Source organism: Ambystoma mexicanum, chromosome 1p (genome assembly GCF_040938575.1).
Source record: "Ambystoma mexicanum isolate Mex_15411 chromosome 1p, UKY_AmexF1_1, whole genome shotgun sequence".
Taxonomy (NCBI): Eukaryota; Metazoa; Chordata; class Amphibia; order Caudata; family Ambystomatidae; genus Ambystoma; species Ambystoma mexicanum.
This window is the reverse complement of record NC_090921.1, coordinates 33,845,122-33,870,809: the sequence shown is the minus strand read 5'-3', so window position 1 is coordinate 33,870,809 and position 25,688 is coordinate 33,845,122. Positions and strand designations below refer to the sequence as shown.

Genomic DNA, 25,688 nt, shown 5'->3' with positions numbered 1-25,688 from the left:
GGATTCATCAGAAGATTCCTCTGCATCGTCATAAATAGAGGGGGACTTGAAATAATCTGACCTGGGCAAAGGAGTATATATCTTCTCCATTGTAGTAGATGTAATTATATTAGTGGTCAAATGAGCCGTAATCGTCGAGACTGTCGACGGCTTCGAAGGTTACGTTGATGGCTTCGACACGTGGCGTCGAGGAGGTCGACACTCGAAGCGTAGATGCTTCTCATAAGTTATTGGTGTCGATGAGGCACCTTTCAACCCTGATGGTGTCAATGTCGAGTCTTTCGACGTTGATGACTCAATCCTTGAGGGGACCTTTCCTCGACTCAAGGGATCCTTCGACCGCTCTTGAGGAGTCTTGCTCACCGGGTGCGAAGACACGCAGGGTTTGTGCTTATGAGGTCTTTCGACCGGAGCATGGCTTTTGGGTGTAGCCGAGGGGGACAAGGCTGTGTTCTCGAACACCTTTAATATTTTTTATCTAAACTCTTCCCACTGGGCCTGTGAGGCAGAATTAGTGGGGCAAATAACCCATTCCGGGTAGGAACTTGTAGATGAGGATGATGGCGATCTATTGTGCTGTTTCTTTCTGTGTCTAGACGACGACGAGTGGTGTGAACCACTACCTGATCGGGAACGTTTGTTCTTCTTGTGATCAGGAGAAATTGTTCTCGGCTCGTGCAAAGCTTTTTGTTTTTTTTGACGGAGTCGAGGGGGATTTTTGGGTCCTACCTGCTGCAAGCGTCCCTCTACGCTCTCTCAGGGCTTTGGACGTCATGGACAGGCAGTCCTCACGGATCTGTGTGATACGACCGCGGATTCTTTTACTGCAACGGAAACGTTTGCATGGTTAATGCACGTACATTTCCATTGCGAACATATTATTAAAATGCTACAAAACCCCCACCCACAACACACCCTCACGCACACCATACTTACCTTGCACCAGTTCCCTTTCACTTTTGTGAACGGAAACCGGCGCCGCAGGGTCCTTTTCTTTTCTTCGGGTGTGCTGCGGGGATATGCCCTGCAACACCCACTCACCATACTGTACAGTATGGTGAGCGGGGTGCTGCGGGGGACACCCCCACTGCCACCGCGTTGGTTTTTTTAAAAAATGCATGCCACCAAAGGTTCGAACCTTTGGTGTCATGCATTTACGACCTTTTTGTATAGGTCAAACTTTTTTCGGTAATTTCTACCGATACCAGTCCTCACACTCCGATGACGGATGAGTCAACCCCAGACACCATAGACAGATCCTATTCGGGGTCCGTAAACTGACCTTTTCAAACCGCAGTCACAGCATTTCTTGAAACCCGACTTGGGAGTGGAAGATGCAGAAGATGAAGCCATTCTTCACGAATTCACTCGAAGAAATTATCAAAGGTTTTCATCTCAAGGAATGAAGCGTACCGTATCCGAAGCGTAAGCGTGGATAAACAGAACTGAAGCCAACGGGCGCTCTGCGTGCTACATATACCTGCAGTGATGTCGACATAGAGGCGGAGGCCTCCGAGGGACATCGAGTTGACAGGCATCAACGCACAGCGCCCTTCTGCTGTAAAAATAATTCAGAAGCAGCAAAGCTGTATATTGGAAATATCAAACATAAGGAATATGTGGGAGGGGACAATCCATTCGATTGGGGAGGTTGGGATTGTTAAGACGGATTTCTGAACTCTGTCCTGGTGGCGCAGAAGTTCAGAAGGCCAACCTAATTACTTGGAACAGGGTAACCTCTGGACGAGCCAGACCAATCAAGGTAGCGATCGCGGCGGTCAAGACTAGGTCTCAAGAGGGGTGAGGGTGACTGAAAGCCCGCAATGAGCACACAAAGCAAGAGCGCTTACAAACTACTCCAAACAGTTGTTATATCAAAAATAGATACACATTTATTTTAAGGCCTTTAAAACAATGACCGTAGCGAGAAAATCACAATATCACAATACTAAACCAACACATACCATATCAACACAATATATATACAAATACAACAGTCGCTAGCGTTATAAGCACGAACTGTGTAGTCCACCTGAAAGGGAAGGAAAACAGGCAGTGCGATAACGCTTTAGACTCAGTTCGCCTTCAGAGGCACCTAACTAGATGGAAGTCCGAGCCCTGCGAAGAGTGGAGCCTTGTGCTCAAAGTACCTGCCACGCCGGTGCCAACGGGCAAAAGGAGAAGCTCTTCGGAGGAAGTCAGGCAGTTCGGGTTAGTGCGCAACAGAAGGAGAACAGGTTCCGCGACTCAAGCGCAGCCTCCACAGCGAGCAGAAGCAGAGCGCGAGTACGGACAAAAGGGTGCTGTTTTTACACAGCGGGGAAAAGCAATGGGCTACTGCAGGAGGGCGACCAGATCCTAGCTATACTACTCACCGGTCCCCGAAGCAAGCAGTCCCAGGCTTCTCCACGTTAGTTTCAGCAGCTGGCAGGTTCAGAACAGTCGGGAAATGCCTCGTCGTCGTGTAGAGCAAAAAGACGTCCCAATCGAAGAAACCTGCACAGTTTTGTCACCACCACAGGGCAACGGAGCGGCCGTGTGTATTCGAGCCAAATGTACACTCCTCCCTTCAGACTTGGGAACGCCAAGTGTACGAAGCATGGGAGAGTGACAAGGACTCGGAATACAACACAACCTGGCGGCGGTTACAGAGCAGGACTCCCTTGTAAGCTGGTCAGTCAACTGGATGGCCCAGAGACACTTCCGAAGGCTTACTTGGCAGGAGATGATGAAGTCGCCGGGAATAGCTGTTCCTGCTATTCCAAAGGTCGAAGCACCAGTACAGGCCTTCTGGTTCGATCAAAGGAGGAAAGGGTTTCACAGGACGACAGCAGTGCAAAGGAGGATTCCTTCAGCGGGTCACCAGCGATTCCTCGGTCCAGCCTCGTGGTTGCAGGATACTTGGCTCCTGTATTCCTTCGTTCGTGAGAACTCAGGAGATCGACATGGTAGTGGTGTTTCCAGCCCCCTCTTATCCACGGTTCCCTTCGCGCCAAAACGGAGGGGAGCCAATGGGAGATCCGCTCATCAACACACATACCATACGTGGACCAATCACGGACCACGGTGGTCCCAGGCATTCACACCACCCTAGACTCTCTGGCACCCAGGATGTGTATTGGGACCAGAGATCCCAGCCCACACCCTGGAGGCACACAAACGACATGTAGAAGCCCGCGAAAGCAACCACTTTTCGCGGGAAAGTACATGCCCAAATAAGGAAGGCCCCGGGTCGCTCGACCTGGGGAAGGTGAAGGGAGCAAGACGGTCAGTGGACAGGACAAAGGAGCCTCGTGGTCTGGCCATTTTGGGAGCCAGGCCACCATTTTGGGTTCAGTGCGAAAAACTTGCTCAGAACGCCAAAAGGAGCTCAAAATAAACAAAACGATCGCTGCCACCATTCCAGTCCCTGAATGACTTGCACCGATCAAAATACCATCCTAAAAGAGTATCTAGGGCCTGTAGAAGGCTAGAGACCCAAGAGAGCTGTAACTTAGCTTACAGTGCCCTCTTGTGTCATGTTGCGCGAAAGCCGCAACATGATAGAAGAAACTACGGGAAACAGCGTTCCCCGGTACTGACTGTCTTAAGGGCATGTCAGTTTCCCCGTAAGAAAGGAGCGAAAGCCCAGAGGAGTGCGGCAGAAGGCTGCACTTCTCTGGCAAAGTCAAGAACAAGGTGAAAAACAACAGCAAAAAGTTTAGGGGTTGCCACATGGAAGGAAAATTACCTACAATTACGAAATCTTTCCTAACACTCGCCCCTCCCAGACTATGGACAGGGGGAACTATCCACCCCTGGATGAGTCTCTTGTTCAGGTCGGTTAAACATTCTGGACAACCCATCAGCATTGCTATGTTGGACACCTGGCCTATGCTCAATAGTGAAGTCGAAGCCTTGTAGACTTATGGACCACCTAAGCAACTTTGGATTCTCCCCCTTCATGTTCATTAGCCACTTTAACGGCTTATGGTCAGTCTGCACAGTGAAGTGGGTCCCATAGAGGTAGGGCCTCAGCTTCCTTAGGGCCCACACAACAGAGAAACATTCTTTCTCTACCGTGGACCATCTGAGCTCTCTGTCCTTAAGCTGGCGACTAATAAAACCGATAGGGTGTTCCTTACCCTTCTCATCTACTTGTGATAGTACAGCTCCTATCCCAGTGTCAGAGGCGTCCGTCTGCACGATAAAAGGTCTTTGATAATCAGGGGCCCTAAGGACAGGGGCCTGGCACAAGGAGTCTTTTAAGCCATTGAAGGCCTTCTCACACTCGTCGGTCCAAGTTACCTTCTTGGGTTTCTTCGGAGTTGTGAGGGCAGTCAGAGGAGCAGCTATGGTGCCATAGTCTGCCACAAAATTGTGGTAATACCCCGTGAGTCCTAAGAAGGCTCTCACTTGGGTTTGCGTAGTGGGGGTAGGCCAGTCTTGTACTGCTTGTACTTTACTGGGTAGAGGCTGTCTCCTCCCTCCACCTACTTCATGTCCAAGGTAAACCACTGAGCCTTGTCCATTTTGGTGAGGGGCCACTCGGACACCCTCGAAAGAGCTATCTGAAGGACTGCTTGGGAACAGGTCGGGGAGAGGTTCAGACTCCTCTTCCTCAACATCTGAAGCCAGTAGCAGTGCTGCGATTTCGACGCTTGGGACGAAAGCCTTCAGCCTATTCACGTGAAGCACTTTTGGAGCCTGTCCAGGCCTTCCAAGGTCCACTGAATAGTTAACCTCACCCAGGGGCTCCACCACTGTGTAAGGGCCTGACCATTTGTCCTGTAAAGCGCGAGGCCTTATGGGATTCAGGATCAGGACTTGCTGACCAGGTGTAAAGTTGATGAGGGAAGCTTTCTGGTCGTACCAATGTTTCACCAGCGCTTGCCCTGCCTTCAATTTATCACTAGCCAAGCCCATCAGAAGTACCATCCGTTTTCTGAGCCCTAGCACATAATCAACTACGTTGGTAGTAACAGGGGGAGTGGGCATCTCCCATCCCTCTTTGACGATGGCTAAGGGTCCCCGTACGGGATGACCGAACAGAAGTTCGAAGGGGCTGAAGCCAACACCCTCCTGTGGTACCTCTCGGTAGGCAAACAGTAAGCATGAAACAAGAAGATCCCATTTTCTTCTCTGAGGCTCCTCCAGAGCCCCAATCATGCTCTTTAACGTCCTGTTAAAACGCCCCCCCAGACCATTGGTCTGGGGGTGGTATGCAGAAGAGAACCTGTAGGTGACCCTACATTCTATCCACATAGCCTGCCTATACTTCGACATAAAGTTGCTGCCATCATCCGGCACAACTTCTTTAGGGAAGCCAACCCTAGTAAATATGCCGAGTAAAGCTTCTGCAACTGACTTGGCAGTTACAGTTTTCCATGGGATGGCCTCAGGATACCTGGTTGCATGGTCGACCAGCACCAGGATAAACCTATTGCCCGAGGATGTTTGCGGGTCAAGGGGACCAACCATGTCGATCCCTACCCTTTCAAATGGTATCCGCACAACTGGGAGCGGTACCAACGGAGCTTGGATTGTCGCGCCAACCTTACCAGACAACTGGCAGGAGGCACAACTCCTGCAGTGACTTTCTACTTGCACCCCCATCTTGGGCCAGTAGAAGTGCATGGATAACCTTTGCTTGGTCCTCTTCATACCAAGGTGACCAGCAAGGGGAACTTCATGCGCCAACTGCAGGAGGAAGGGCCTAACAGCAAGGGGAACCACCAACCTCCTATGGTCTCCTTCTGTAGACTCTGTGGGCTCACTATACAGGGGTCCACCTTCCCAATAAATCCTATGCTTCCCAGGAGGTTCACCCTCAAGCTGGGAGCAAGCCTGTCTCCTTAGGCCTTCCAGAGATGGGCACTCACGTTGGCCTTTACTGAATTCGTCCCTATCAGGACCTCCTTCAACTAACAAGTCTTTTAGTTCAGGATGATCGTTGGGGTCGAATACTTCAGGCATCGCCACCTCCTCGTCAGGCCCGGGCGATTGACCAACTTCCTCCACCGCAGTGGTAGGCGAGCTCGGGGGAATATTCTCTTTCCCTCGTCGTGACTTGTTGACTCCTTTCGCCTTGGGTTTCCCCTTCGGCTGGGGCGGCGTATTGGACTTGGCCAATGCTGCCCGTGCTTGAGACCGTGTGTAGGGTCTTTCGGCAGTGTCTCCTACGAGCCCTAAAGCTCTGAGATCATTACCCAACAAGACCTTTCCCGGGACGTTTCTCTGAATGCTCACTGGAATCCTGACTGCTGTACCATTTAAAGTAAGATTTACAGGTATTACTGGAAACATACGGAGGGGGCCGTCAGCCAATTTAGTGGGCATCAGAGTAGCTCTGGCAACTTCCTCTGAGTCTACCAAGGTAGAATCCACTACAGTGCGACTGCACCCACTATCCCTAAGAGCTGGAGTATCCACTCCATTGATCAGCACACTGTCTTTAAAGTAGTGCTTGGTATTATCCGGAATCCTAGCATAAGCCTCTGCGACTTTAGGCTCCCAGGAACCCAGGGACACTAAAACTACCTCAGCCTCTATTCCGCTGGGAAATGAGTCTGAGGAGAAGGATGCTCCTGTAATCTCTTCTTCCTCGTAGGAGGAGAAGGCCAGATTAGCGGAGTGGACCCCCAAAGGTCTAACCTTACAACGGGGATCCCCCTTCACGTGGTCAGTTGCTCCACAAGAAAAACAAGCCCCAGTGGGTCTGTTTACGTAGGGAGGCTAATTGTAACCAGAGTTCTGTTTCGGAGGCTGACCTCCACTGCCCTGTGAGTTCTCTTGTGTCTTACCCTTGTTTTTCTTTTTGTGGCCCTTATGGGAAGAAGATTTAGCAGATTCCCCACCCTCCATATCTTTGGACTTTTTCCCTTCCTCCTGCTTACCAGGATGAGTTTTGTCCTTATGGGACACTCGATGTGACACCCATAAGTCTGCTGCAATGGCCAGCTTCTTAGGATCTATCTCCTTCGAATCGGCCAAATGCTGCTTAAGCTCCGGGGAAGAAGAAGCAAAAATGTGTTCCAGCATGACAAGATTTATCATGCCTTCGAAGGTAGAAACCTTATAACCTTCGACCCAGCCAGTTAAGTTTTTCAAAGATTCAGCGACATAAGATACCCAAGTACCACCTTCCTTTTTCTTATACTCTCGAAAACGCTTTAAATATTGGGCCGGAGTCTTCCCAAACTTTAAAATGAGAGTTTGCTTTAACATTGCGAAATCAGCTCGCTCAGCCTTTGACATTTCCATAATGGCACTACAGCCAGAATGGGGCAGTCTACTGAGCAACCACGCAATCTTATCAGCATTGTCAACTTCTTGAACCTCGCATGCATACTCAAACGCATTCAGCCAGTCCATAATGTCATTCCTTTCTTCATACACACTGAGCAGATCTTTCGGAAACCGTGGATGAGAGGAAGCCCCAGACCCATGTCCAGGACCCTTGGACCCATTTGCAACCTGAAGCTTGGCCAGTTCCAACTGGTGATCCCTGTCTTTTTGTTTTTCTGCCTGTTCGATTTTTAGTTTGGCTATGCTGAATTCAAGCTCCTGCTGCCTAAACCGCAGCTCTTGCTTCTTGAATTCAAGCATAGCCTCCCCATCAGCACTGGCAGAGGAAACATTAGACATCACATCCTCCCTGTCCTCGTGGTCGCGATGGATCAGTGCAGCGGCAGAACCGTCGGTTCTACCAGTGAGAGCAGCCCCACCACCTTCTGCACTGTCCTCAGAAGTTATAGCGTCAAGCTGCGCTTCTTGCCACGCCACGATTCTCTGGATCATTTCCAATTTTGTGCCTTGAGAGGAAACACCTCTCTCCGCACACATCTTTTTCAGCGTTTCTGATTTGGAAGCATTTAAAGTTAACAAGGTATTTGTTTCCATACTGTTTGATAGGACTATGGCCTTTTTAAAGTTATACTACAACAATTCACTACGTGTACTGGTTGGAATAACCTGAAATGCCTTAGTTCGAGCGCAACACTGGATACCTTCAGTCATATCCCACCGCTGTACACCAATTTGTTAAGACGGATTTCTGAACTCTGTCCTGGTGGCGCAGAAGTTCAGAAGGCCAACCTAATTACTTGGAACAGGGTAACCTCTGGACGAGCCAGACCAATCAAGGTAGCGATCGCGGCGGTCAAGACTAGGTCTCAAGAGGGGTGAGGGTGACTGAAAGCCCGCAATGAGCACACAAAGCAAGAGCGCTTACAAACTACTCCAAACAGTTGTTATATCAAAAATAGATACACATTTATTTTAAGGCCTTTAAAACAATGACCGTAGCGAGAAAATTCACAATATCACAATACTAAACCAACACATACCATATCAACACAATTTATATACAAATACAACAGTCGCTAGCGTTATAAGCACGGACTGTGTAGTCCACCTGAAAGGGAAGGAAAACAGGCAGTGCGATAACGCTTTAGACTCAGTTCGCCTTCAGAGGCACCTAACTAGATGGAAGTCCGAGCCCTGCGAAGAGTGGAGCCTTGTGCTCAAAGTACCTGCCACGCCGGTGCCAACGGGCAAAAGGAGAAGCTCTTCGGAGGAAGTCAGGCAGTTCGGGTTAGTGCGCAACAGAAGGAGAACAGGTTCCGCGACTCAAGCGCAGCCTCCACAGCGAGCAGAAGCAGAGCGCGAGTACGGACAAAAGGGTGCTGTTTTTACACAGCGGGGAAAAGCAATGGGCTACTGCAGGAGGGCGACCAGATCCTAGCTATACTACTCACCGGTCCCCGAAGCAAGCAGACCCAGGCTTCTCCACGTTAGTTTCAGCAGCTGGCAGGTTCAGAACAGTCGGGAAATGCCTCGTCGTCGTGTAGAGCAAAAAGACGTCCCAATCGAAGAAACCTGCACAGTTTTGTCACCACCACAGGGCAACGGAGCGGCCGTGTGTATTCGAGCCAAATGTATACTCCTCCCTTCAGACTTGGGAACGCCAAGTGTACGAAGCATGGGAGAGTGACAAGGACTCGGAATACAACACAACCTGGCGGCGGTTACAGAGCAGGACTCCCTTGTAAGCTGGTCAGTCAACTGGATGGCCCAGAGACACTTCCGAAGGCTTACTTGGCAGGAGATGATGAAGTCGCCGGGAATAGCTGTTCCTGCTATTCCAAAGGTCGAAGCACCAGTACAGGCCTTCTGGTTCGATCAAAGGAGGAAAGGGTTTCACAGGACGACAGCAGTGCAAAGGAGGATTCCTTCAGCGGGTCACCAGCGATTCCTCGGTCCAGCCTCGTGGTTGCAGGATACTTGGCTCCTGTATTCCTTTGTTCGTGAGAACTCAGGAGATCGACATGGTAGTGGTGTTTCCAGCCCCCTCTTATCCACGGTTCCCTTCGCGCCAAAACGGAGGGGAGCCAATGGGAGATCCGCTCATCAACACACATACCATACGTGGACCAATCACGGACCACGGTGGTCCCAGGCATTCACACCACCCTAGACTCTCTGGCACCCAGGATGTGTATTGGGACCAGAGATCCCAGCCCACACCCTGGAGGCACACAAACGACATGTAGAAGCCCGCGAAAGCAACCACGTTTCGCGGGAAAGTACATGCCCAAATAAGGAAGGCCCCGGGTCGCTCGACCTGGGGAAGGTGAAGGGAGCAAGACGGTCAGTGGGCAGGACAAAGGAGCCTCGTGGTCTGGCCATTTTGGGAGCCAGGCCACCATTTTGGGTTCAGTGCGAAAAACGTGCTCAGAACGCCAAAAGGAGCTCAAAATAAACAAAACAATCGCTGCCACCATTCCAGTCCCTGAATGACTTGCACCGATCAAAATACCATCCTAAAAGAGTATCTAGGGCCTGTAGAAGGCTAGAGACCCAAGAGAGCTGTAACTTAGCTTACAGTGCCCTCTTGTGTCATGTTGCGCGAAAGCCGCAACATGATAGAAGAAACTACGGGAAACAGCGTTCCCCGGTACTGACTGTCTTAAGGGCATGTCAGTTTCCCCGTAAGAAAGGAGCGAAAGCCCAGAGGAGTGCGGCAGAAGGCTGCACTTCTCTGGCAAAGTCAAGAACAAGGTGAAAAACAACAGCAAAAAGTTTAGGGGTTGCCACATGGAAGGAAAATTACCTACAATTACGAAATCTTTCCTAACAGGGATATTTCCCATAACTCGAACAGTGTACAGTAACAGGAGGGCCTTGCGGTAATCAGTTACCTTCCTGATCCCTAGAGGCATACGGTAACCAACAGTAACTACCTAAAGCTACCCACACAGATGAGATAAACTGCGGCTTCCGGATGGGGGTCCGATGGGAACCAGAAAGCTGTAGAGCAACTGTCACCGCCAGCCCATCCCATACAGTGAATGATATGACACTTTACGGATTACTTGATAGTCCTGAAGCGGTAAGCGTAGTACGCAGCTATGGTGGGTGAGTTATGGATTTAAGTTGTGCCTCTCACTTTCAGCGGGGTGTGGGACTTTAGCAGTGATCTAGATTTGTCTTGTTCTTTAATTACTCCGAGTGCAATGACCGTGTCTAAAGATCCAGATCTAGGCCTTGTGGTGGATGTGGGACATCCTGCCTTCCACATCTGAGTTGGGGAATTTGGGCTTTAAGAACTTGTGCATTTGTGTGGGGAGAATTTCCTGGCTCAGTGATGGGGGGGAGCCAGTGTCCGTTAAAGTCTCTGACGGAGACTGTGGCAACTAAGCAGGATGAGTGAAGAATTTTGACGCTCCATTTGGATCAAAATCACCAGCGCCAAAAGGCCATAGCCATACCTCTACAATGCAGTTCTGGGCGAAGGCTGAGAAATAGTTTCCTTTTAATTATTGCTTGTTTTGAAAAGTCTTGTGATATGTAAATGGGCTGACCTTTATACATCAATTTGTCTTTCCTTTTTGTGAAGGTATCCAAAATGTGAACACTTGGTGGCAGCGCAAGAGACAGACTGTTAGGCATCTAGGACCGGATCCCCAGATGTTTTCCCTCAATCCGATTCAAAGCACTCTTTGGTGCTCCAGTGGCGGCAAGAATGTAATCCTTCCGGCTATTGGGAGCTAGTTAACAATCCAGCTCACTGGATCAGTTCCCTCTGTATTCTCAGGCATTCCAAAAATTTGTATGTTGCAGCTCCTGTTTCTGTCCTCTAATTCGCCCACTGTGACTTCAAGTGCAGTGAGCCTACCCTATAGATGTTCCAACCACTCATTCGATCTTCAATCCTGGATATTCTCTCTTCAGCATGAGACAAACGGCCAATGTACTCATTACTCATTCATGCCCAAGCCGATTGATTTCATTTTGCCTTGCACCTCTTGTGTGCGACAAACCACTCGGGTCATAGTTTTATGTAAGGCAGCCAGTTCTGCTAATATGAGGCGTTGATCATTTTGTGCATCTACTCCTTACTTTGGGGCTGGGGAGGAGCTTGTTTTTTGTCTGTTTTCATAGCAACTATTTTCCCATCTGAGAACAAAAGGGATTTCTTTGATGGGATAGTATTTAATAAGCCAATGTGCAGAATTTACTTGTACTTGGTGTTTATGGATTATAGTTGGTCTCCAGATATATCTTATATTTTGACTTCCAGTCTCTGTATTTTGTGGGTTCTTTGGTTGGTCCTTGTAGTGAATCACTAGGTACAGTGGTGCTGCACAGGAGACTTGCCTAACCAAATATGTCTGCCATTGAGGAGGGAGTATATTGAACATAGACCACACACTATGTCATGCTTTTCTAGCTCTTCCGAATGTAAAGCCAAGCCAAAGCCTCTGCTCTACTTGCAAACACTGCAACTCCTCTGGTTTCCGTAGGAGGGGGGGGGGTGGGTTCCTGATCTCGCTCCTCCTGCTCACCAGCTCAGCGGAGAGCCTTTGGGCAAGACAGCGCCTCCACCCATCTGCTCAGTCGCCTCATGGGGAGGGCTGATCACCATGGTTTCCTCCCTCTTCTCCACTAGTACTTTCAGTCTCGTTGGGCACCTCCGAAGCTATGGCACTGCTTTGCTGCATAACCGAGCAGTATGTTGCAGTACCGATTTCACAACTCACAAGCTGAGGTATGGCATGATTGTTGATAAGGGTCATTTACCTTTTATTGTACACGAGAAGGGAAGGGGCTTGATGGCTCAGTTTTCTGCCACCATCTTGTGGGCTGTAGAGTTGTAACGGTATACCGTTATAGATACCGTGAACAGCTTAATTGAACTATAATAACCGTCATGTTGTTTATACCGGTAAGTAAGGGCTGCACAGTCTGGATCTTGCACTGTGGGATGTGGCCTCTGGGGGCCTTGTTTGGCAGACAAGAGCATAGGGAAAGTGAGGCCACATTAGTAAGTGCAGCTTTGATGCTGTGACCGCTCTTTCTCTGTGATCAGTAGAGTCGGGTTAAAGATCAGCCGATTTGTAGTTTCCCCACCAATTTGAAAGATGGGGAACTACGCATCCCAGAATTCAAAGGGGGAATGAACTGGGTGCCATTCTAAAGCATGTCCACAAAGAACGTTCGCTCTGTAGACTGCATGAACACTGGGCTTATCAGTGCTTTGTGCTAGTATATAAACTACTCCCCACCCCCACTGTCGTCCTTGTAGATTTGCACATTGGCACTAGAGTTGTTGCTTCGCTTGATCCTTCACCTGCCTTCTGCATATGACACTGGACTCGAGCAGGCAGGACAGATTCTACATTCAATTTGAAGTATCCAGAGCAATGGGGGTGAGATATTTCTCAGGTCTATCCTCGATTTGTGACACCACCGATGAAAGCATTCCTCCGTCTCAACTCACATGACAAGGGTACTAATGCGCTCAGTCCTGGGGGAAACGGTAATGATGGGGCTGTGGTGAGGTGGTGGTCTAGGCCATATTTGTGCCAATATGTATTTTAACTTCGTCATTTTCCAAACGTTTTTGTGTCACTATCTTTAAGAAGGTAAATGAACATGTATTGCAAGAACCAAGAAAGAAATCAACAGCGCCCACTGAACGCTGTCCTGTTAGGATTACATGGTCAGTGGTGACTCCAACATCAGAACTTTATAATACACCAGGCAGATGGTAAACAAGCTGTAGTGATTTGATCAATATGAAACCTTTCGGTGAGTGTGTGTTGGCTATGACATTTTGACAAAAGAAACACAATGACATGGCTTTCAGGCCTCACATGAGTGACTTTTCTCCCTTTAATGGGATAAAGCCTTATAAAAACAATCTTTTATGACTGATCGCAGTGAGGGGTCATGATGCCCATGCCATGTGGGTTCAAAATAATGCAGGTCGAGGCCGATTTTCAAAGTGGTGACCTGTGACTGAACAGCAAGCTCATTGCGGTCATGAACCACCGGACGCGTCCCTTCTGGACTTCGTGGTCCCTGACCCATAGGGTACTGAACTCAGCAGTACTCCCAACATGGCCGCTGAACACGGAACGCTGTTTGCCAGCCTCTGCGTTGTACGCTCTGCGTTCTACAAAGCAGACACGCCCCCCTCGGCACTGCGCGTCTCAACGCTACCGCTTGCAATAGTCCGACGTGTGCTGCCGTAGTTCGTACAGCGAATTCCACTGATTCCTGGTTACCGGTCCCCTAATATTGCTTCTCCTTCATCCTCTCCTTTTGTCCTCACCTAGCATTCCTGGATTTCCTTCGCACTCGTCTTCCGAGTGCGCTCTTCGCCTTTTCCTGGACTTTTTTCCAGACATTCTGAACGCTCCTGGAGACGGGTCTCAAACCGCACGCTGGAACCCGAGGACCCACGCACATGGTTATACAAAACCCGAACTGTGCGGAAGAAGACTTCTTCGAAGATCTCGAACAAACAACACAGACAGGTGAGAAGGGGGGAAACCTGTGTTACACACACAAAACCGTGGTCTCTTTGGTCCCGGAATCGGCTCTGTGGTTCTATTCAGAGCGGTATCTTCAAAATGGCAGATCACAGTGCAAGCAGATCTGCGATCACCGTTCCAGTCTTTTCACGTTCGCCAGAGGTGCAGCGTACCGCTCACGTGATCCCTCATATGATGCGAAGGTTTCCGCTCTTCGCGTCGCTACTGTTCTAGCTGATGCTCCGTGAGTTCGCAACTAGATTGTGCCCTTCAATCCCTTGGTAAACCTTTCACACTCCTTCCTAATACTTACTCTGTCTTTCTTCAAACTTTCCAGATCCTTCCCGCAGCTTTCTCCGATCACCCGATCCATCCGGTTTCTACCTGCGCCTCCATTAGAGACGCCGTTTCTAGTTTCCCGAGCTACAGTATTTCGGGTAATATTTAGTTCCTGCCTGAGCTACATTCTAAGTGTTTCTCCGGGCTTCTAAGGTTTCTGATTAAACGAGTTCACTTACCTTTACCTCTTTTTGGCAGAATTGTCACCCTGTTGCTCTCTCTGGTTCACGCCTCTTCGGCTTCTCTCCTGGTATTCCAGACTCGGCAGGTTAAGAGGTTAGGGGAAAGTATTACTATTACGTACCTGCTTCTCTTCATCCTTTCTGAGTTCCTCATATTCATCTCTTCCAATTGTCACCCTCTCCAGAAGAAGCCTTCCCGTCTTTGAACTTTCATTGCATCGGTGACAACATCCTGCAAGCCACACTCCAGCCATCGGATTCTGCTTTCAACCAGGGTTTTCTTCCCCAGAGGGTTTCCCTGACTGGCGCGCACTTCCTCTCGGGGTTTGTGTTACCGGGTAGCAAGTGGCGCGTTGGTCGGGGTAATTCTTGCTTTCAGCATTGGCTTCCATTGAATCTAAGTCTGCTCAGGTGAGAATTCAATTCCTATCAAACTGTTTATTGGTTTTATTAACCTTGAAGAGATATTGTGTTAACAACCTGTGACAGATTGAGACACCAACAAACTGATACAGTTACGGAAATGGAGGCTGCCGTTCAAGACCTCATGCGCGGCATACAGGAGTTAACAACAGAAGTTCAAAATCTTAAGGCCAAAAATGCAGTATTGAAACAACTAGTCCTGTCACGTGATTCCGCGACCAAGGAAAGTGTGTTACTGGGCGGAGTGGTGGATAAATATGATGGCTCATCAAAGAACCTTCGTGGCTTCCTCGATTCGTGTTTAGTGCACTTTACCGTTAAGCCCTACTACTTCTCCACCCCCAGGGCAAAAGTGGGCTTTATGATTTCACATCTTTCCGGGAATGCATTAACTTGGGCAACTCCCTTAGTTAATTCGGGTGATGCCCTCCTGGATGACTATGATGGTTTCGTACAGGCGCTAAAGACCATGTTTGACCGCCCAGAACAGGTGTACAGTGCCAAAGAACGCCTATTGGACTTCCAGCAAGGATCCCAGGATATGCTTACCTATGTAACATGCTTCAAGCAACTTGCCAAGGAAGCAGACTGGTCCTCTGAGGCCTGTTTTACCCTCTTTCGAAGAGGGTTGAACGAAGAGATAAAAGATGAGCTACCCAGGGTAGCTCGCCCAGGTTCCTTCCAGGCTCTCATGGATCTCTCCTTACAAATAGACTTTCGTATCCAGGAAAGAAAGGCAGAAAGAAGAAGACTAAAATGCCCTACCAAAAGACTTCTACAGAACCCTCCTCTCGACCTGAGCCCGCTCCTTCCCTGACCACAGACCCAGAACCCGTGCAACTAGGAGCTTCCGCGGACCCATAACTCCGCAAGAAAGGATGCAACGGATTCACACCAGGCTGTGCATGTACTGTGCCTCTGATAAACATCTTGTGAGAGAATGTCCTATAGCCCCTCCACAGCGTTAGCGAAATGCCAGCTCCCGATCCTAGATGGAGCACAGCGTCGGGAGTGAGGTGTTTGCACCTGTGATGCTGGAAATGCATCGGAGGGACAGGGCCTCTGTATCCTTGTCCTTTACTGCTTTTTATCGTGTGTTCTGTTGTGTTTTCCGCACAGGAGTTCATGTGGGACTCCTGGCGGTGCAGCTCTCTTTCTTTTGGTTTGGTGAACAGACCTGTGGGATACCCTTATGGCACCCATGGGTGGGGGGTACAACCCTGTGCCCCTAGTGTATGTTTTTGGGCACCTGTGGGTGGCCAGCAGAGCAGGGTATGGCCTGGTGGCAGCTCCATGCTGAATTTGACAGGTGCACAGAGTATCCTCCATTTTGGGAGACCCCGGCCCTGCCATTGGGATCAGTTGATTCCTGATGGAAAACAAGATGGCCCCGGTGGCCTCTTGCTTTCTATTACCCATTACCTTGTTTTCCCAAAGTCCTGGGAAGCCCTGACTCTGTCCCTTCCCCCTGACTGGCTGTTGGGTGGAAATGCCATATATGGTGTTGTTGTGAAGGCCCGGTCAGACTAGCTGGAGCCTTCCCGGTGATGTATGTTGTGGGTACCTCCTGTGGGTGGGACCTGGGTGAATAGAGTGTCGACGAATATGCATTCTGTGTTGTGGGTGTCTAGTATCTGGTGGTTGACACAATGACAGACAACCCTGCCCGAAACCGGTATGAATGCAGCTTGGAGTGTTGAATGGCTCGGTACTTGTCCCAGTACACATAACTTGTTGTGAGTGTCTGGAGAGAAGTGAATGGCCTGAATACCTTGTGTGCCTGATTGGCTGCCTGCCTGCATGAATGCCCGTAGTCGTGATTGGATGCTTGAGTGTGACCCAGCGGAATGAATGGGAGATCAACAGTATATCTGGGGACCTCTCACTGCTAGGAATCGTGTTCAGAAGCTGAAGTCCACTACGACGAGTAACTGGATTAACTGACGCTTGACCTTGAAGCCCTGCTGGACGAGAAGAATTGCTGTTGCTCTCCTTCACAATCTGAAAGCTGCTGTGCCTCCAAGGACTGACCCAGAGAGGACCTGGTAAGGCGCCCTCTTCCCGAGCTACGAGGGACCATTGTGTACAGCTGATCTTTGCCAAAGCTCCCTGGTAGACAGACCTACGACAGGCTGCCGACCCAATACGGGGACTGCTGCGGAACTCCAAGGAGAAGCACTCGGACTGTTGTCCGCCACTGTCGATGACCGCCGTCGCCGACCGGAGCCGCCGTGCTCCCGTTTGCCTAAGAACTTTCACTGATCATCGGACGCTCTCGACTGCATCGTCATCCGCTTGTCTCCCGCTGGAGAAGGCCCGACCGTCGACGCGCCGAGGAGCATCCACCGGTGGGTTTCCCACCACCTAAGGACCACAGACGCTGACGACTCGACGCCCTTGCTGGGTCACAGTTCTTCATCATCTCTTTGCGGTCCAGAACTATCGTCACCGAGGTGCCCCGCACGCCTAATCCTTGCAGGACGCCAACGCTCTGTCATCGACGAGCACCGCTAGGAACGAAGCTGCCACTTCGCTGCCGTAGTTCAACCTGTTCACCGTCGGACGTTCGACGACCCGTGACTCCCGCCTTAAAGGGAGGGCACTCAAGAAGGGCCGCCGATTCCCCGACACCGAACGCCAAGTTCCCCGACACCTCTCGACGATCCGTGGCTCCCGCCTGAAAGGGAGGCACTCAAGAAGGATCGGTCGGTGCATCGTTGGAGAACTCTACTCCACCAGGTACATTGGGGGGGTAAAAACTTAATAGGAAGAAGTAAGACTATCGAACATTATATGGACTGGGCTTGTGCTATATATCTTTATTTACAGGTTGCCCAGGTGGGGGGGATCTCCACTCAGAACTGCGCCTAGCGGTAGGGGTCAGTGTTCTGCCAATTGTTCCAACCATTTTAGGTTCCTGCCTATCTCTATTGCTGGTTTCCTCGTTATTAATCTGTGTGACATTTTAACCGTACAGTTGATGCACTTTAATGAGATTCGATAACACTAGTGGTACCACTTTAGAATTGTATACATTTATCATTCTTGACTTCCGCGTACAAAGTGCATTGTTGTGATCGTGTACATACCTTTGAATATTAATTATATAAAGACTGTGTTTTCAGCAATACAGTGTGTGGACATTCCTTTGTGGGGGTTCGGGGACTACACTGTACTTAAGAACCTGCAGCCTGCATCACCTCCTGAGAAGCTAGGCCTTGATTGCTCGTCCATTGCTACCTTATAGAGAATCTTGGCTGGGGTCTTCTGTGCCTCTCCTCTACCATATAGAGAGCAGAAGTACAGACACCCCCTACCAGTCTTTACAGCACCACATCTATTCCATCCTTGAACTCTCTTAGACAAAACAATCTTGTCATTCTGCAGGCCTTTCTATCGCCTTCCAAGAAAGAAATCTATCCCATTCTGGCATTAGTGGATTGTGCGGCCATGGGGATATTCATAGATCATGATTGGGTCACTACGCACAACATATGAAAAACGAGACATCATGCAACCTGTAGAGGCTATCGATGGAAGACCTCTCTCTTCAGGACCCATAACCCTTCAAACCAACGAGATCCTGCTTTCTATAAACCACCATCAAGAGAGGATCAAATTCGACATCATAAGATCTGTCCATTACCCAATGGTACTGGGTATGCCCTGGTTACAGAATCACAGCCCCTACATTAACTGGGCGGCAGGATCCTTGTTTCTTGGGTCAGAATATTGTATGTTCTACTGTCTATCCCTAGATTCCTCGTCAAGACCCTCTGAAGATACGCAAACTGACCAGCAAAGCCCAGTTACTGTCTCGAATATCATCCAGGTTCCCAGAGCCTATCAGGATTACACTGATGTGTTCTCGACTGCCATAGTTCAGTCCTTACCCCCTCGCAGACCTGAAGACTGCGCTATTGATACTGAACCCTCAGCAGTGATTCCCTTTGGAAGGATGTTCATTCTATCAGAACCTGAAAAGAGAGCCCTTCGAGAATACCTGGATACCAACCTGGAAAATGGTACTATACGACCATCCAAATCCCCGGCGGCAGCTTTGTTGTTTTTTGTCCCCAAGAAGGATACCAAGGAGTTTAGGCCTTGCCTTGATTATCGTGGTCTTAATCAATGCACCCTCAAGGACCGCTACCCATTGCCCTTAATCTCCTGGAAGCGGTAAGAGGAGCTGTAGTGTTCACGAAATTAGATCTCAGAGGTGCCTACCATCGGATCCGTATAAAGGAAGGTGACGAATGGAAAACAACCTTTATAACACCCTTTGGTCATTTTGAATACTTGGTTATGCCCTTCAGACTTGCCAATGCCCCAGCAGTCTTCCAACGTTTTATGGACTAGGTGTTCTCTGATATGCTGTTCCTCTTTGTCATAGTTTACCTGGACGACATACTGATATACTCCAAGGACCATCTGAAGCATGAAGAACATGTTAAAACAGTCTTGCAGCGTCTACGTGAACATAAGCTCCTGGCAAAACCTGAGAAATGCCTTTCCCATGTGTCTACTGTTCACTATCTCGGATTTGTCCTTAGCCCAGAGGGGATTGGAATGGACTGCTCAAAAGTAGACTCCATTCTATCCTGGCCTGTTCCAACTACTGTGAAACAGATCCAATCCTTCCTGGGGCTTGCCAACTTCTACCGGAAATTCATACCTTCCTTTTCAGAGATAGTACATCCCATCATTACATTGTTGAAGAAGGATACTCCCTTTCACTGGACAACAATCCAGGATGAGGCCTTTCAACGGTTGAAGTCGGAGTTTGCACAAGCCCCCATCTTGGCTCAACCTGACATTGATCGACCCTTCCTAGTGGAAACGGATGCCTCTAACTACACCATCGGAGCAGTCCTAAAACAGGAATTTGATGACAAATTAGAACACCCCATCGCCTATCTTTCTCGCACCCTGACGCCTAGTGAAACCCACTGTTCTGTTTTGGAAAAAGAACTATTAGCGATCCGTCAAGCCTTCACAGACTGGCTTCATCTACTAATGGGAGCAAAACATCCTGTTCAAGTCCGCACGGACCATCGGAATCTTCAAGTCCTGCAATCCCTGGAATGTAGGAACAGTCGTCAAGCCCGTTGGGCCTTCTTCTTTGCCCAGTACCAGTTTCAAATCCATCATGTTCCTGGAACACACAATATAATTGCTGACGCCTTATCCCGCCGTCCTGACTATGAAATTCTCGAAGACCGATCCTTCCCAAAGATGTTTCCCAACACAATATTTGTTGCCCAAGCAATCAGTCTCCTAGAAGACATTCGGATCCAAACCCAGTCCTCTGGGATCTGGAAGGAGTTTATTGGGAAGAATCGATGGAATCTCAAGACAAAGGACGGATATATGTTCAAGGATAATGGCCTGGTCATCCCCATACAGAGACTACGACAAAACATCACAAGTCTATGTCATGATACCCTTCATTCAGGACACTGTGGCATCACCAATACTCTCCGTCTAATACAAAGGCAGTTTTGGTGACCGAAGATGAAGGATGATGTCCATCATTACATCCAAACCTGTGCAGTCTGCACTCAAAACAAGTATGATAACAAGAAACCGGCGGGTCTCTTGCTCCAACCAGCACTGCCAACAAGACCTTGGGAATTCATTGCTACGGACTTTATTGTGGAACTAACACCTTCCAGAGGATACACAACTATCATGGTTACCATTGATTTATTCACATACAGGGCTCATTTTACACCTTTATATAAACTACCATCTTCCTCTGAACTCGCTGGAATCTTCCTGGAACACATATTCCGACTTCACGGACTACCCTCCAAGATCATATCAGACAGAGGACCTCAGTACATATCTCAGTTCTGGAAACACTTATGTCGTATACTAGGAATCCAACGTGCCCTAGCCTCAGGTTATCATCCACAGACCAATGGAGCCACTGAACGCGTGAACCAAACCCTGGAGCAATATCTTCGCTGCTTTACCACCAAGGTCCAGGACGATTGGTCACTTCTAATACCCCTGGCTGAATTCGCATACAATAATTCAAATCACTCGGCTGTCAAAACCAGCCCCTTTTTCTGTAGCCAAGGATTCCATCCTTCGGTTCTACCATCCATACTCCCATATCCTACCCCAGTTCCTACAGGTGACTCCTGGATTGAAACCATCATCAACGTACACATAGAAGCCAAAGAACACCTCGAAAAGGCCCGAACAAACACCAAGCATTATGCGGACTCCAAAAGAAGACCAGGGCCTTCATACTCAGTGGGTGATAAGGTCTGGCTATCCTCGAAACTACTGCCTCGACAGTTACGACCAAATAAGTTGGCTCCCCGGTACTATGGCCCTTTTTCCATAAAGGAAATCATTAACCCAGTGGCCTTTCGACTCAAACTACCAGAATCCTGAAAGAGGATCCACCCAGTTTTTCACACTTCTTTGTTGAAACCATTCGTCCAGTCCTCCCGGACTGCTCCAAAATCTACCCCTGTGGTTGTCAATGATCAGTTAGAATACGAAGTGTCCAGAATATGTGACTCCAGGTATAGACGTGGTCTGCTACAGTATATGGTCGAGTGGAAAGTGTACCCTCCCAGTGAACGCACCTGGGAACCAGTCTCAAACATAAGTGACCCCAGACTGCTCCGAAGGTAGCACCTTATACACCCGGGCAAACCCGGAGGAACTGGGTTTCGGAAGAGGCATGCTGTCATGAACCACCGGACGCGTCCCTTCTGGACTTCGTGGTCCCTGACCCATAGGGGACTGAACTCAGCAGTACTCCCAACATGGCCGCTGAACATGGAACGCTGTTTGCCAGACTCCGTGTTGTACGCTCTGCGTTCTACAAAGCAGACATGCCCCCGCGGCCCTGCGCGTCTCAACGCTACCGCTTGCAATAGTCAGACGTGTGCTGCCGTAGTTCGTACAGCGAATTCCACTGATTCCTGGTTACCGGTCCCCTAATATTGCTTCTCCTTCATCCTCCCCTTTTGTCCTCACCTAGCATTCCTGGATTTCCTTCGCACTCGTCTTCCGAGTGCGCTCTTTGCCTTTTCCTGGACTTTTTCCCCAGACATTCTGAACGCTCCTGAAGACGGGTCTCAAACCGCACGCTGGGACCCACGCACAGGGTTATACAAAACCCAAACTGTGCGAAAGAAGACTTCTTCGAAGATCTCGAACAAACAACACAGATGGGTGAGAAGGGGGGAAACCTGTGACAATTGCTCAAAATGTGCATTATAACACTTCCGCTAGTCACTCTTTCATTCAAGGTGATCGAATGAGCGCCATGAAAGACCAAATCTGCAGATGCCTTAGATTCCTGGAGGATCAGCTAAAAATGTGCAGAGACAAGTTTCAAAATGCTGACAATTTATAACCTTTAACAAGATATTTGTTAAGATTAGTTAACTCCACCTGCTATACCGCGATAACCATGATATACCGTCATTTGGCAAGAAGGTTATCATACCACCATAAAACCAATACCGTGACACCCCAGGGCTGTTGGCCATAACCCACCAATATTGATGGTTTTAAGATATGTCTAAAACATTCCTTCCTTACCTTCAAAGGGTATGCAGAAAACACAGCTATCCAGCAAGGCCATTATGCACAACTGTGGCTCGTGCTCCCACCTATATGGGTGGAGCCTCTTGGACTCTTTCATCATCTTGTATTGTCTCACAACTGTTTCATATTCTTACCGGATGGTTGATGTTACGACCTGCTACTATCTGTTGCTCTTTTTGATGCATTTTGATCTATGGCCACCATTTGTTATAATTGCTTAATGAACTAAATACTTTTTGTTTTTAAACTGCAGAACATGGTGAAGAAGCACATTCCATTGCATGTGTAATGTAATCATTTATAATTTTCAACAGAAATATGTAAATGTCAATGACCCCAGAAAGTATATTTTGTCTGATTTGAATTTCCTAGTGTGTAATGACAGAGCTGCTAGCTCACGAATTAAGCGCTATCCACTCTCATGGGCCCGGCCCAGCTTGCAGGTCGTGAGAGTGAATCCCGCTACAAGGCTGACTCAAGCTTTCATTAATCTGCACGCTGTCAGCAAGTAGTAACTACAACCTCTGCTTCTTTCAACAGACCATGGACCCATAACCAAAACTGAGAACCTGCAAATAGATCCTATAGGAGAGGAGCACGACCAGAGACATACATGTGAAGAATGTGGGGAGAACTTCACAGACCAGATGAGCTTGGAAAGGCACCTTAGTTGCCATGAATGCAAATACTGCAATCAGATGTTTGTCCAGCACTCCCAACTCCTGACACATCTGAAGAGCCACAGGAAGGAAGAAGAGTTCATGTGCAGAATCTGTGACAAGTTCTTCGCTGGCAAGAGATCGCTAAGTGCACACAAACGCCTCCACTCAGGAGAGAGACGCTACAAGTGTACGGAGTGTGAGAGAAGCTTTGTTCATTCTTCAAATCTAAACAGGCATAAACTGATTCATACTCAACAGGGTGGAGAATTTGCCTGTGGTTTCTGTGGAAAGTGCTTCTCTAGCAAGACCTGTTTAACTGCACACACAAACCTCCACACAGGAGAGAAACCCTTCAAGTGTACTGAATGTGAGGAAAGCTTCACTCATTACCAATATCTCGCTAGGCATCAGCAAGTCCATGCTCCACAGATGGAAGAAGCAGTTATGTGTGGGAAGTCCCTCACTAGCAAGACTGCTCTAAATGCACACACAACCTGTCACATAGAGAGATGCTATAAGTGTACTATGTGTGAGAAGAGCTTTACTCATTCCTCATATCTGAACAGGCATCAGCGGATCCACACTCAACAGGCCCACACAAAGGAGGAAGCCTTTATCTGCGGTATCTGTGGGAAGTCCCTCGCTAGCAAGAGCTCTCTAACTGCACACACGAGCCTCCACACAGGAGAGAAGTGATACCAGTGTAATGAATGTGAGAAAAGCTTCATTCATTCCACAAATCTGAAAAGGCATCGGGTGATCCATACTCAACAGATCCAAAGGAAGGAGGAAGCATTTATCTACACTATGGGTTTCTCCTCTTTCACAGCAGTTTCAAGGAGATCTTCAACTATTCAGAACTCTGACTTGATTCTCTTTCAGGAAACATGGCTGACCTCTACTTTGGGAATTGACGGGTTTCACTATACATCAACAGCTAGCGTCACACTCAGGAGGGGGAAAACCGGTGGGAGGTCTCCTTGTTGCCTGCAAAAATGATGTTTTTGGTTCTACTAAATTGCTCTCCAATGATAAATATGGTATTCTGATAGTGAGAGTTGTGAAGATTGTGTCTCAGACTGACTCGGGCTGGATAATAGTTAATCTGTATTGGAACCCATAGACTTCAATCTAGTTGGGTTGCCGCAAGATCTGTCTGATTGTTTGACTGAGTTCTCATCTCTTTTTGCCTCAGACGAAGTCATAATAGCTGGAGACCTAAATTCCCAATGCACACCAATGATAAGATGTTGGGTAACATCAAGTCTAGAACGATTAATGGAAAAGTCTGGTTTGATTTCATGAGGGAATGGAATCTCTGGATGCTTAATGATAATGTTGTGGGGGACCTCCTGGGTGCCCGTACTTGGCACCGGGGAAAGTCCTTCTCAGCCTTAGACAATTTTTTTTTTGCATCCAAGACGATATTTGACAGATGTCTCAAATTGGTAATCGCTGAGGGGAACAGAGATGATCATGATATGCTGATAGCCACAGTGGCTTGGGAAGTAGTAAATAATCCCCCTCTTTACACTGCTGACTTATCCTTAAACAATGCTGGAAATCGTTTGATAAAATTCGATAGAGGGGGCTTGGCCCTCACCAATAACCTGAACGAACGAGTTAAACAACTTTCTGATCAGCATCTCTCGGTGTGTTGTTTACCAGCCAGCTTCCTTCCCTTCTTATGGGATTTAACTCCGCAAGCCAACCCTGCCCAAAATAAATATGTGCTACACAAACACTTGCTTGACTCCCAAATACAAGACAAAAAAGGGTTCAAATGCCAACAGAGGGCGAGACTAAAAAAGGTGGGTCTTGACAAAATTACCCTAGAAAAATGCCCCGGGGTGTAAGTAATGAGTATAGGAATTGGATCCGCTCACATGGGCACCTAATATACCAGTAAGTTGGTGAAAAAATGCTAACTGCCTTCCAGGAACAAGTATGGCTCGACCATTTTGTTGGGGTATATGGACCATCGGGCATATTGGTCCCCAAGACAGAGGTGGAGTGTATGTGTTCACTGTCCTGTGAGGAAATTGAAACCCAGATAAAGTAATCGTCCACCTCAAGAGTGGCAGGTCCCAATGGGTTGAGCAATACCATTTTGAAAATGAACCCAGTCCTTTGGGCAAGGGTCTTAAAATGCCTTTTTGATAGCATAATTTTGTCAAAGGAAATACCTGAATCATGGAAGTCATCAGTGGTAATCCCAATGTATAAAAGGGTGGACTGCCCAGCGGCTATGAAATTTCGCCCCATCTCCCTTTTAGACGCAGACAGTAAAATATTTGTGGGTCTAATACTGGGTCAAATGGAGAGCTGGGCCAAACTGAAAGGCATTATTCCTAAGCAACAAACCAGATTTAGAAGGGGCCTTTCGACATCCCTTAACGGATTGGTTCTTCACTGTCTTAGTGCACACTCTCTTGTAAAGAATGGTGCCCCCCCTTTTTGGTGCCTGGATTGACCTGCCACAGGCGTTCGATACAATAAAAAGAAATCTTCTATGGAAAAAATGGAATGCCTGGGGTGTTCCGTCCAATCTGTTGTCCATTCTGATTGAGCTCCACCAAGACTCAACAATGCGAGTTAGGATATCCAGAGCAGGGGCTTTATTGGGACCAATTAAGAACGAACGAGGAGTGCTTCAGGGGTGTCTGATTGCCCCCTTTCTTTTCATTCTTTTTATGTCTAAC

At 48.4% G+C, this 25,688-nt stretch overlaps 1 protein-coding gene across 1 annotated transcript in view; it reads left to right on the top strand.

The window, feature by feature from the left end:
• The window catches only part of LOC138565303 (zinc finger protein 2-like), a 259,562-nt gene extending 235,045 nt beyond the window's left edge, over positions 1-24,517 (top strand). The window contains exon 3 of the mRNA XM_069642970.1: positions 22,865-24,517. Coding sequence (XP_069499071.1) covers positions 22,865-23,682 — 818 coding nt within the window. The 3' untranslated portion in view covers positions 23,683-24,517. The remainder of the gene's footprint in view (positions 1-22,864) is intronic.
• Positions 24,518-25,688: the final 1,171 nt, after the last annotated feature.